The following is an 11,668-nucleotide window of genomic DNA, read 5'->3' as shown; positions in this document are numbered from 1 at the left end:
ACAACTGTAAATTATTTACAATATATCAACTTTGTTACTGTCCACTGTATTCATATTTGGACTATTCAACTATAATATAGTCTCAAATCTGGCCTGTTTAAGAATATAAATTAGTTACTATATTCTAAAGGTCTTGAAGATTTGAAACAGATTATTTACCTGCAGCCCAGACATTCTCACAATGTCTTTCCTTAAAATTGTCACATACTGTAGGAAGTCTAACTTATTTAGCCTAACTGCAGCAAATGTTTGTTTCCTACTGCATCAAGTGGGCGAAGCTGTCTAGACATGTACTGTACTGTACATTATGTTAATCCATGTTTGACATTTTCACTGCAAATATATCTGACTGAAAATGTTAGTCCACAGACTTTTTCTTTTTAAAATCAACTGATTACATTACATGTTGACCAGTTAGGTCAGCACCCTTAATTTGTTAATAATGTTTTTACTTCAGTAACGTGATCCTGTTTGTGAAAAATGAATAAAATGCAAATCAAGAAAAATAAACGTTTAATATGAGAGACAGTATCCAAAGTTCTTCAAAGTTAATTCATCACATTGTTTAGCACCTAAATATATGTCAAATGCTGCCTTTACAATACATTACCTTTATATACCGTAATACATTATAAGGGAAATGTGGTGAGTCAATTCACGGCAAAGTTTATTAACAAAGCTAAAGTATTGTACAACTTAAATAATAAAATGATATCATATGAATATATACATGCATATAGAATGGGAAGAAAACGATGACATAAAGGACAATAACTTGTCTCAAAGGCAAGGTTAGTGGAAGAGGACTGCTTCATAGCCACAGTGCAGTGAAAGCAAAGGCATGTTTCTCGTACATTTTATACACCACCGTGGAACAACAGAAACTGACTTGATGGCTTCAATATCCAATACACAACACCCATGCACACTACAATGACATTATTTTGTTACAATGTCAGGTAAATGTCCTTGCATGCCAATTCTATTCCACTGATTTTAAAGGTAACAAAAATGTTCAGTTGATATTCATCCGCGTTGGAAACCACAAATTCCAAATAGGGTAAAAACAAGATCTACTGAAAAGAGAATAAGGTTAACAAAAGTCATGAATGCAACCACAAACTCAATGGCCCAGATACAGCAGCTTGGTGGACACTCATCAGGGCGAGGATTGCCCCTGAAGGTAAAAACGGGCGACGCAATAGCTGTGAATACATACAGAATTACAGAGATTATCAGAAATGTAAACACAAAACGGTCCTGATTAAAGGGTAAACGGTTCCTCAATTTTTTGAGAATGTTAACAACTATGATCATCAGGATGATGGGGAGAGGGATAACATATGCCGAAATGCACGCGATTAGACCTGGCATCCCATGATACCCAGTTAGTGATATGAAAATGATACAGCTTACAAAGGCTTCCATAACCTTCCAGAATCCAGGCAAAGCAGCCAGATAGGTCCCCTTTTTCTTTTTGCAGATTTTATCCCACAGCACCTCAACAAGGTAGGCCACGCCACACAGGAAAGCGAATGCGGTCTCCACCCAGGCATAGAAGCATGAGATGCAGAGGTAGAAGTTGGCGTAAATGATGGCGGCGGACAAGGTCATTAGGCTGGAGGTCATAGCCATGCCAGTGGTGAAGTCCGACCAGTCCATGCAAAACATGCTGAAGGGGATGTTGAGCTTGAACATTTCAACAATGGTAATGATGAGGGTCACGGTGGGACAGAAGGCCCAGGTGAACATAGCATAAATCCAGTAGCTGAAGCTGCTCGTAAATCTCAAGGCGCTCAGAACGAATATAACCACACTGAAGATGATCTGAAGCATGTGCAGGGTCCCTCTGACAGATATCAGGGAGGTTGGAGTAAACACTGCCTGAAACAGAGTCTGTTTGATAGTGTCCAGACATGATCCCATCTTCTTTTAAGTTGAGTGAGTGCCTCACCTTTGTTGTAGGTTCCCCAGGTGGCTGATAAGAGCTGGGTGGAATGGTGCGCCTTCAGGGTCTATATGCTCAGTCTTATACTGCCTCAATCTCCCTTTTGCTTTAAGTGAATTAGTGTCACATGTTTTGGTGAAAAACAAAACAAAAAACAGACAATAGTCTATTCACTTGACAACATATGAGCAACAGTCACACACTGTGCACGAGAAGCGAGCTAGCAGATATGTCTCCTCCAGTCAGTTGTATACAAATTCACCAACTCACTGAGAGAAGCAACAATACCAATGAAGACTGAAAAAGCTCATGAAACACATTATATTGCCTTTCCAGTTTGGTAGAAGGTTTTGCCTTGTGAGAAATTGAAAATAGGCTTCCCAAGTCAGAAGTTAAAGGGTAAGACCCCTTTTGTAGATGTTTGGGTTGTCCTTGCCATCATATTAAATATATTGCTAATTATAACCAAATGTACATAGTAAGTTACATCTTGCCATGTAGTTACTAATTAGTAACATAATGTATATTACGTATTACAACAATGTAAGTCACAAAATGATCTCAACATTAATTGTATAACTACAACTCAACATTTGAGTAAAAAAATAGGGCTTATAAGTGGTTAATGCATGTTTGAATAATAATCTACAGAGTAGTAAGTTTGAAGTTTTCAAATAATTGTAGTGGAGTTGCCTGAGAGATGTAGTGGAGTGTATAGTAAAAACTATAAAGTATTGAAAAATTGACATATTCAAGGAAAGTAAACCTCAAAATTGTACTTAAATAAATAAATCAACTTAGTTACTTTAGTTTCCACCACTGGTAGTAAGGAAGGATGTACTTACTCGAAAGAGCTCAGTCCTAACCCTCTTCAGAACCACCCCCACCCTGCGGTTGTTGGGGTCCTGGATCAAGGTAGAAGTCAAGGTGAAGTTGTCATCTGTAGAATCCTGTGGGAGAAAATGTAGAGATTAGTAAATTAAGCAAATTTCCTTCATTCATTGAACTGCAGGAACTAGAACGGCATTGCATTTTTTTAAACAATTGATTTGAAAATGAATTTCAGAAATGAAACATATCCAGGAGCCACTGCTCCTTCGCATGTAAAAGGTTCAGGCATCGCCATCTAGTACGAATGCCTCTGGTCGTCTCCCTATAGCCTGGCTAATAAGCCAGACTAATATCGCACAACTCGTCGGCAGGCAATTTGTGTTGTCCAGGAATGGGAAGTCTGGAACTCTCTGCTGGAACTGTTGACCCCTCAATCCGACTCCAGATCGGCAGTTGAGGATGGATGAACAATTATACAGTTAGTTATTTACATTAAAATCCTCAGCGTTCAATTGTAACAGTTTACATCAACTGTTCATCTATAAATGTCTCTGTAAGTGTGTATGAACGTTTGTAATCCACGTAACTCAAGAAATGTTCGCCCGACTTTTGACACCTGTTTGGTGTCAAAGATTTGACACACGCGTTTGACACTGTGTGCAGTGCCCGGGCCTTGAGTCGGTGGGATACACCGTTGTTCAGAACCAGCACAAAAGTCTATGTCCGGTCTCTGGATAGGGCCACTGCCCACAGTGCCCAGGCTATGGACAGGGCCCAAATTAGCCAATTGATCACACCTGATCACCCCTAGATCTCCATATATGGAGCTGGCCTGTTCTGACATCACAATGTTGTTAACCGATGTAAAAGCTCACACATGTCATGACAAACTCAATACAAAGACTGTTAACTGTGAGTGGACGACCCAATTAAGCATTACACTTGTTTACAACAGGGTCCACATTGTTCAATTCATCAAATATTCTAACATTCTGACATCACAATGTTGTTAACCGATGTAAAAGCTCACACATGTCATGATGCAATGCCACACATTGTGAGCATGCATGATTGCATGTAGATCTGTTATTTTCTAAAAACTATTGAAACATTTTGAACAATTTGGAATAATTCAAGTTCAACAACACAAATCTTGTATGGGGGTACTTCCTTGGCACAATATATGTTCAGATCCTAACCAAACCCAAACCTGGGGTCGTTGGCATTAAAAAAGTTTTGAAGAACCATAAGAACCACTGATTAAAACAGTGAAACAGGCAGCCATATGGATTAACTGTAACCGTTTACATTTAGCCTCAGGTGCATAATATTTGAACCAGTGCAGTTGGCTAAATTTGTACAATATCAGAGTTATGCTGAACAATATCTGACAACAACCGTTTGAAAGAGGCAGTAGCCAGTAGGCCTGGCTATAGGTATAAAATTGACAATTTACAATTTGCAGACGGTCATATATATAATATGACCGTCAACAAATATGTCGACAAATAATGACTCATATTTGTCATTATTAACGAGTGAAAGCGAAGAGTAAATATCAAACCCGCTGCGGTGGGATCCACAATAACACCAATGACGTCAACGACATTTAGAGCAGAGCAAACAAACTAGGCTATTTACTGCTAACGTTTCAAATTAACTATAGCGTTTTTGGCACGGTCAAACAAACCCGCCTGTAAACAATTCCGTCACTAAATAACATTATTACGATCGTTGACCGTTGACAGTGCATACTATTGTATTAATAAACACGTCTACATACCGTCTCCATCTTCTTCTTAACGTTCGTTTGGTAGAACTTGAAGTAACTGTCCGCTTGTGTTGGATCCTCTCAATAAACTTCCAGTTGTTGGTAAAAAACCTGGCAGTGTGTGTGAGTGAAAGCGAATGAAGAGATGAATTGAACAATGTGGACCCTGTTGTAAACAAGTGTAATGCTTAATTGGGTCGTCCACTCACAGTTAACAGTCTTTGTATTGAGTTTGTGCTTAAAATGTACTGTAAATTCTACAAACTGTTAATAAATATTTCAATCAATCAATCAAATGAGCACTTTGAAAATATAATCCGACGTCATCTGACTGATCGATACACCTGTTATCTGGTTGGCTGATTTCGCGACAGCACGGCCCTCTGTGATTGGCCAGTCAGTCAAATCAGCAGTAACCGGCCCCGCCCATTGTCGTGCGCCGGCGTATGGGAACGTCGTTTGTTGATGTGCACGTGTACACACCGTGTGCACTAATTTAGTAACTGGTACTTTCAACTGATTTTCAGCAAACCTCTCTCACATCAACTGGACAACTGGACAACGCAGTCGCAGAACAGACGACAGAGCACAGTTACAAAACAGCTTATTTGCGGTTAACGGTTACATAACTCTTACTATATAGGAATTTATTAGGACCTGTATACTATACTTACAGTTATGTGTATGAGTATTTTGGACCGTGGTGTTGTAGCTGAGCAGCAGCTCAACACTTATGGTATTATAACGCCTGATTGCCGCAAAACGGCAAAAGGAAGAAAGATGTCTACCTGGACTTGGAGCAACAGGCGCAATAAGGTGAGTGTACAAACCTAGAACGCATTATTTACTGGAATGTTTCATTTTGTTGAAAAAACAAGAAGGTGGTCGCACACACCAATAGCCAGAATGCCAATATGTATTAGGACAGCAGGTAAGACAGAAATGAATCCAACGTTTCGGCGGTTAATCATCCCTGATGAAGGCTTTCGACGGTACAACGTTTCTTTGCACACAGTATTTCATTTAAGCCTTCATCAGGGAATCATGATGAAGTTTAACCGTTGAAACGTTGCCAACGTTTCGAGGCTTTTCCCTGATGTTTGTTTGCTCTGCTAAATGTCGTTGACGCGTGGTGTTATTATGGATCCCACCGCAGCGGTTAAGCCTCGTTTCGTACCTTCTTTTCGCAGATAAGTAAGCCAGCTGGGACCGAGGCTACGTTTCGTTTGGAATGTCGCGGTGGGTGAGGTTCCTAACGGCAACGGTCTATCCCTAGAGCTGTTCGGTTCGGTTTCATAATCACGCTCATTCGTTGACAAGGTTTGATATGTACTCTTCGCTTTCACTCGTTGTGGACAAATATCAGTCATATTTGTCGACGGTCCGTCTGCAAATTGTAAGAAGTTCAATTTTATACCTATAGCCATGCCTACTGGCTACTTAGCCTCTTTCAAACGGTTGTTGTCAGATAGTGTTCAGCATAACTCTGATATTGTACAAATTTAGCCAACTGCACTGGTTCAAATATTATGCACCTGAGGCTAAATGTAAACGGTTACAGTTAATCCATATGGCTGTTTCACTGTTTTAATCAGTGGTTCTTATGGTTCTTCTAAGCCCCAGGTTTGGGTTTGGTTAGGATCTGAACATATATTGTGCCAAGGAAGTACCCCCATACAAGATTTGTGTTGTTGAACTTGAAATGTATAATTATTCCAAATTGTTCAAAATGTTTCAATAGTTTTTAGAAAATAGCAGATCTACATGCATGCTCACAATGTGTGGCATTGCATCATGACATGTGTGAGCTTTTACATCGGTTAACAACATTGTGATGTCAGAACAGGCCAGCTCTCTGAATTTATCATCTGCCATATGTATATGTGCACAGTGCATTACCAATGCATAACCATCCATGGATTCATTCAATTCAATCCTTGGATCACCGCATTGGATCTAATCTTTTGCAAATCTTTTGGGTTTTTAGCAGCCAGGGTTAATTTGTTAGCCATGTAATTTTACTCGCTAATTGATGAAAAATGACCACAAGATTGTCCATTTGTTTTGTGAAATCTTAAATGTTGCTTTACTATACTTTTCCTCTCTCAGGTGAAGGTTTTCGGAGCACCGCTGAAGAGCCTACAGTGTCATCATACTGACCACGGGGATGTGCCAAGGTGAGTGTCCAGTGGAAAACCAGCAAATGTCAGTTAAATGTTACTGTTCAAATGGTGTTTATTTTTAATTGTTTTGCTAATTTCATTTCATGTGTCTGCTTTCTCAGGTTTCTGGTGGGTGCATGTACCATGCTGCTGGAGCACACTGAAAAAGAGGGCCTGTTCAGAAAAACAGGTTCCATTACTAGACAAAAAGCACTCAGGGTGAGTAATGGCTCTAGTTGACTTTGCTGTCATTGCTTAAGCCTAATAGGCAAACAGAAATGAATTTGTATTCATATGTAGTAACCATTGTTTAATGCTAAAAACACAATTAAATCATTAATCACAATTATTTATATATGACAATTAACCAACAATAAGATGTCATGGTTGTGAGAGCCCATACTGACAGTGCCTGTAAGTATAAATTAAGTCTAAACACAACTTTTGCATTGTTTCTTCAGGTCCAGCTGGATGCGGGCAAGGAAGAGTGTCTGTCCACAGCAAATCCCCATATTGTGGCCGGCCTGGTGAAGCAGTTCTTCAGAGAGCTGCCAGAACCCATCCTGCCCACCGAGCTGCATGATGCCTTTCTGAAGGCGCAGGAGCTGACCAGTGAGGCAGACAGAACCGCCGCCACACTGCTGCTGTCTTGCAAACTGCCTGACAGAAACATCAGCGTGTTGCGCTACCTTTTTGACTTCCTCCACAGTGTGTCCAAGAGGTAAGTGTGTTCACCAGCTTTTTCAACCAACTTCCAGATTTATGCTCATGTGTTTTCTACTATGTGATCAATGCACCGCCAAATACAAGGATTCCGATTGTAATTGTACTGTGATTGTGATTGCCGTTTGTTTCTACCCTAGGAGTGCAGATAACAAGATGGACAGCAATAACCTGTCTGTGGTCTTGACCCCTAACCTCCTTCCATCTGGAGCGGGAACTGCAGAGAACTTGGAAACCCACCTCAAGCTGCAGAGAGCAGTCATTCAGTGCTTCATAGAGAATGCTCAGGACTTCGGTAAGACGCCACAGTTCATTTCAAATTTATGACAGTTAACCACTTAAATCCCTATATATACTTCATCACCTGTTATTTGTTTAGAATAAAGTAATTGCCTCCACCAGGGGGAGAGATTAGACTTTTAGTCATCAGGCAGGGGCTCTGTACTGGACTGGAACGAATATGTTTACCCACAAAAACACATTTTCATTCTATAGAAACAGAAGCATTTGGTAAAGTAAAGTTATAGTGCATATTTGAAATTTTTACATGATACATCCCTAACACATTTGATTACTAACAGTTAGTACTTAGTTTGATAATATGTGCTGATCAACTAATCAATGACCTCCTTTGTGCTCTTAGGTGTGTTACCACAGTGCCTCTTGGAGAAAGTTCCAGTCATGTTTGGCGGTGAGACCAGCGATCCACTGCCACCTCAAGACAGCGAGGAGAACACCCTAGGACAGAGAGCAGAAAGGGCAAATAAGACACTTACAAGATTTGCAACTTGGATTCACAGATGCAAATCATTCAGATTCAGGAAGCGCACAGGTTGCTATGTGCTTAATCCTGAATACGACTAAGACTTCAGCCAGGCTTTCCTGGGTAAGGGAAGCGAGTCCAAGAGTGAGTATCCATAAAGAACTAAATCGTCTTTGATAGAATTAGAAGAGTGGTTCTCAAACCTTTCTTGTCAAGGATCCTTGATGAATATGTATTTGGCCACGGACATCCATCTGAAAGTATTTGTGTACCTCCATCCGTACAAGATTTGTGCTGTTCAAATGTTTAAAAAATATTCAAAATGTTTCACCTTTTCCAGATTTATTTTGGAAATGGGAAATCTACATTGTGACGCGTTGTTGTATTGCGACCTTGTAGATTCGGATATTGTCAATAGCCAATGTATTAGTGGTTGAACAGATTTATATGCTATATTAACAAATGTGTTATCTTTATTGGAGACCCCCCTGGAACCCCCTTTGGGTCCCCGGACCTCACTTTTAGAACTACTGAATTAGATGTTCAACATAATGCTGCAAATGATCCTAGGCTGACGGTACTTACTGTCACAATCATCTCTGTAGGCTCAAAGTACTTCAGTAGATCTGAAGAGAACCTGCTGACACCCCGGGGTGATGTAAGCACCCTACGGACCTCGTGGATCGGTGAGACATCCGGTGGAGCCCAGGAGTTCAGCGAGGGACCCTTGGCAGACTCCCCCATGCCATAGCTACTACTACACCTCTGAGCCTGCCATCATAGTATCTACTGTAAGCCTCCGTTGGGGGAAAGATGTGCTGTGCCTCCAACGCAGCGAGTCTGTAGAACGAGGCACACCTAGAACGGTCCCACTCTGCTGAGGATCAAGACGGCCTTGACAGAACCTGGAGGTGACCTGCGAGCTGTCACACATGACCACCACCGGGGCATATTTGAGAACGATACAACTTGGGAAGCTAATAATACTTGTTGGCACCTACTGTAAGCCTCAATGTTAAATCAGCTATTAATTTTTTCTAATGTAAAAAATAAAGCATTTGGAAAATGGTCTGAAGTAATACGTAAAGTATATAGGATTTGAACATGCTGAGAACAGACTTTTAAGGCCTAAAAATACACTTGCAACAAATTGCTACAAAACCTGTGATCAGCCAGTCATTAGGGGCATAGTTGAAGGATACATTTAGGTCTGCTAATTATGTACCATGCATGTTCAAATCCTATATACTTTACGTATTACTTCAGACCATTTTCCAAATGCTTTATTTTTTACATTTAGAAAAAATAAATAGCTGATTTAACATTGAGGTTTACAGTAGGTTACAGTAGGTTAGGTTCCCAAGTTGTATCGTTCTCAAATATGCCGGTGGCCGAGGGTCTAGTATTTTGAATCATACATTTCTTTCTCTCTCTCTCTCTCTCTCTCTCTCTCTCTCTCTAGTGCTAATTCTTCTTACATTAATGGTTTAATTTTTGTTATTTTTTTGTATTTGTATTTTAAAGAGATTGTTGAGAAGTATGTTTCATATTGTGTTATACATCAAACGTGCTTCATCCTTTGTTATATTTAAGTTTGATTTCATAATAATAAATAATATATATTTTTTGATAATCATATATCAAGCTTCATGTCTTTATTTTCTTCTTTTAGTTTAAATATAACTAAGCTATGAAAAACTAAAAAAAACTGTACTGTTTGTACAAAACAACTGTAACCATATTCCCATGATAGTGAAATAGTAGACTAGTGGATTAGAGTCTAATCCACTTCATTTGAAATTTCATTTGTAACATCTATATAGTCTAATCATTAGACTATATAGATGTTACAAATAAAATTTCAAATGAAACTTTGAAGCTGAACTGTTAAGTTCAGGATTGATGTCAGTGTCAGCTACAACAGTGTACACTACGTCTTTGACAACTGAAGTAAATGTTGAAGGAAAAAGGATTCACTCATTGTCATTTTGATTTAAGGAATTCAGTTTAGATGGTTTAGCAAAGGAAGAGATATATTGTGAACAAACTGTTGGTCCAGGAAAATCCAGTCCTGCATTGTGAATCACAATTGTTTTAATTGGCAGCAGCTATGAACATAGTTTATTCTTATTTTGAAAGAAATGTATAAATTATAACAGTATTGGTTACTGCTGTAGTAATTAATTAAGTAATTGTTAAAAAACAAAACGGTTATAGAAAACAATTAAAGTAAAATTAGGAAAATAAATGAAATAAAGTCACCCTGTGTTTGATTGTCTTATGAACACATCACGATTGTAACAGAGCATGCCAGCAAAACTGCCTCATCGAAGTTGGTGTTGAGTTTATATATTGTCAATTACTTGCATGAGATGGTGGTGGAGTTCATTGCTTTAGCAGCAGACAGTTTGAGGGTCCAATGTTAAGAGGTTTTGTCCAAAGCTTTTTTTTACTACTTTCCATTGGTTCAATATTTCCGTAGCAACACACAGACATAAAGGGTGTTAAAACAAAAATGTACAGGTGTTTTATTCGCGTTTGAAGCCACATATTCCAAGCAGGGTAAAAACAAGATCCACTATGAACAGAATAAGGTTAATATAAGTGAATATTGCAACCACCAACCGAAAGTGATAGATACAGTATAAGTTGTCTCTTGGAGTGTCCACCCAGTTATAGCCTCGTCGACACTCATATCGAGGATGGCCCCTGAAGGTATAAACAGACAACACAATAGCTGCAAAAACATATAGAACTACACAGATGATCAGAAATATGAACACAGCACGGTCCAGGTTAAAGGGTAAGCACTTCTTCAGCTTCTTCAGGATGTTAACAACAATGATCAGCAGGATGAAGGGGAAAGGAAGAATATATGCAATAACGCACATGATTAGCCATCCGTGATCGAAATATGCAGTGAGTGGTAGTGACATGAAAATTATGCAGCTTACAAAGGCTTCCAAAACCTTCCAGAATCCAGGCAAAACAGCCAGATAGTTCCCCTTTTTCTTTTTGCAGATTTTATCCCACAGCACCTCGACAAGATAGGCCACACCACACAGGAAAGCGAATATGGTCACCACCCAGGCTTTGATGCACGTGGCGCAAGGGTAGAAGTTGGCGTACATGATGGCGACGGACAAGGTCATGAGGGTGGAGGTCATAGCCATGCCAGTGGCGAAGTCTGGCCAGTCCATGCAAAACATATTGAGTGGGATGTCGAGTTTGACCAGTTCAATAATGGTGATGATGAGGGTCACGAAGGGACAGAAGGACCAGGTGAACTTGCAGTAGATCCAGTAGCTGTAGGTGGAGACCCAGTAGCTGCTGATCGAACCTGTGTAGGCACTCACGGAGAACGCAATAGTACCAAAGACGATCTCAAGAATGTGCAGGATCCCTCGGGGAGATATCAGAGTGGATGGAGTAAACGCTGCCTCAGACAGAGTCTGCTTAATAGTGTCCAT

The 11,668-nt window shown here is 39.8% G+C and overlaps 2 protein-coding genes across 2 annotated transcripts; both read right to left on the bottom strand.

Moving 5' to 3' along the window:
• Positions 1-1,026: 1,026 nt before the first annotated feature.
• Positions 1,027-4,571, bottom strand: LOC310874708 (myeloid-associated differentiation marker-like protein 2; the record flags this gene model as incomplete). Its single annotated transcript, XM_083787572.1, has 3 exons — positions 1,027-1,884; positions 2,794-2,898; positions 4,563-4,571. The coding sequence occupies 3 exons, from the start codon at positions 4,569-4,571 to the stop codon at positions 1,027-1,029; spliced, it is 972 nt and encodes a 323-aa protein (XP_083643698.1).
• A 6,155-nt stretch (positions 4,572-10,726) lies between these two features.
• On the bottom strand, positions 10,727-11,668 carry LOC310874707 (myeloid-associated differentiation marker-like protein 2; the record flags this gene model as incomplete). The annotated part of the gene is made up of 1 exon (XM_083787571.1): positions 10,727-11,668. One exon carries the CDS (start codon positions 11,666-11,668, stop codon positions 10,727-10,729), a length of 942 nt encoding a protein of 313 aa, XP_083643697.1.

The sequence above is a fragment of the Protomyctophum parallelum genome, assembly GCF_964188405.1.
Source record: "Protomyctophum parallelum genome assembly, chromosome: 17".
NCBI classification, from domain to species: domain Eukaryota; kingdom Metazoa; phylum Chordata; class Actinopteri; order Myctophiformes; family Myctophidae; genus Protomyctophum; species Protomyctophum parallelum.
Note: the sequence above shows the minus strand (reverse complement) of the source record. Positions and strands in the feature narration are given on the sequence as shown.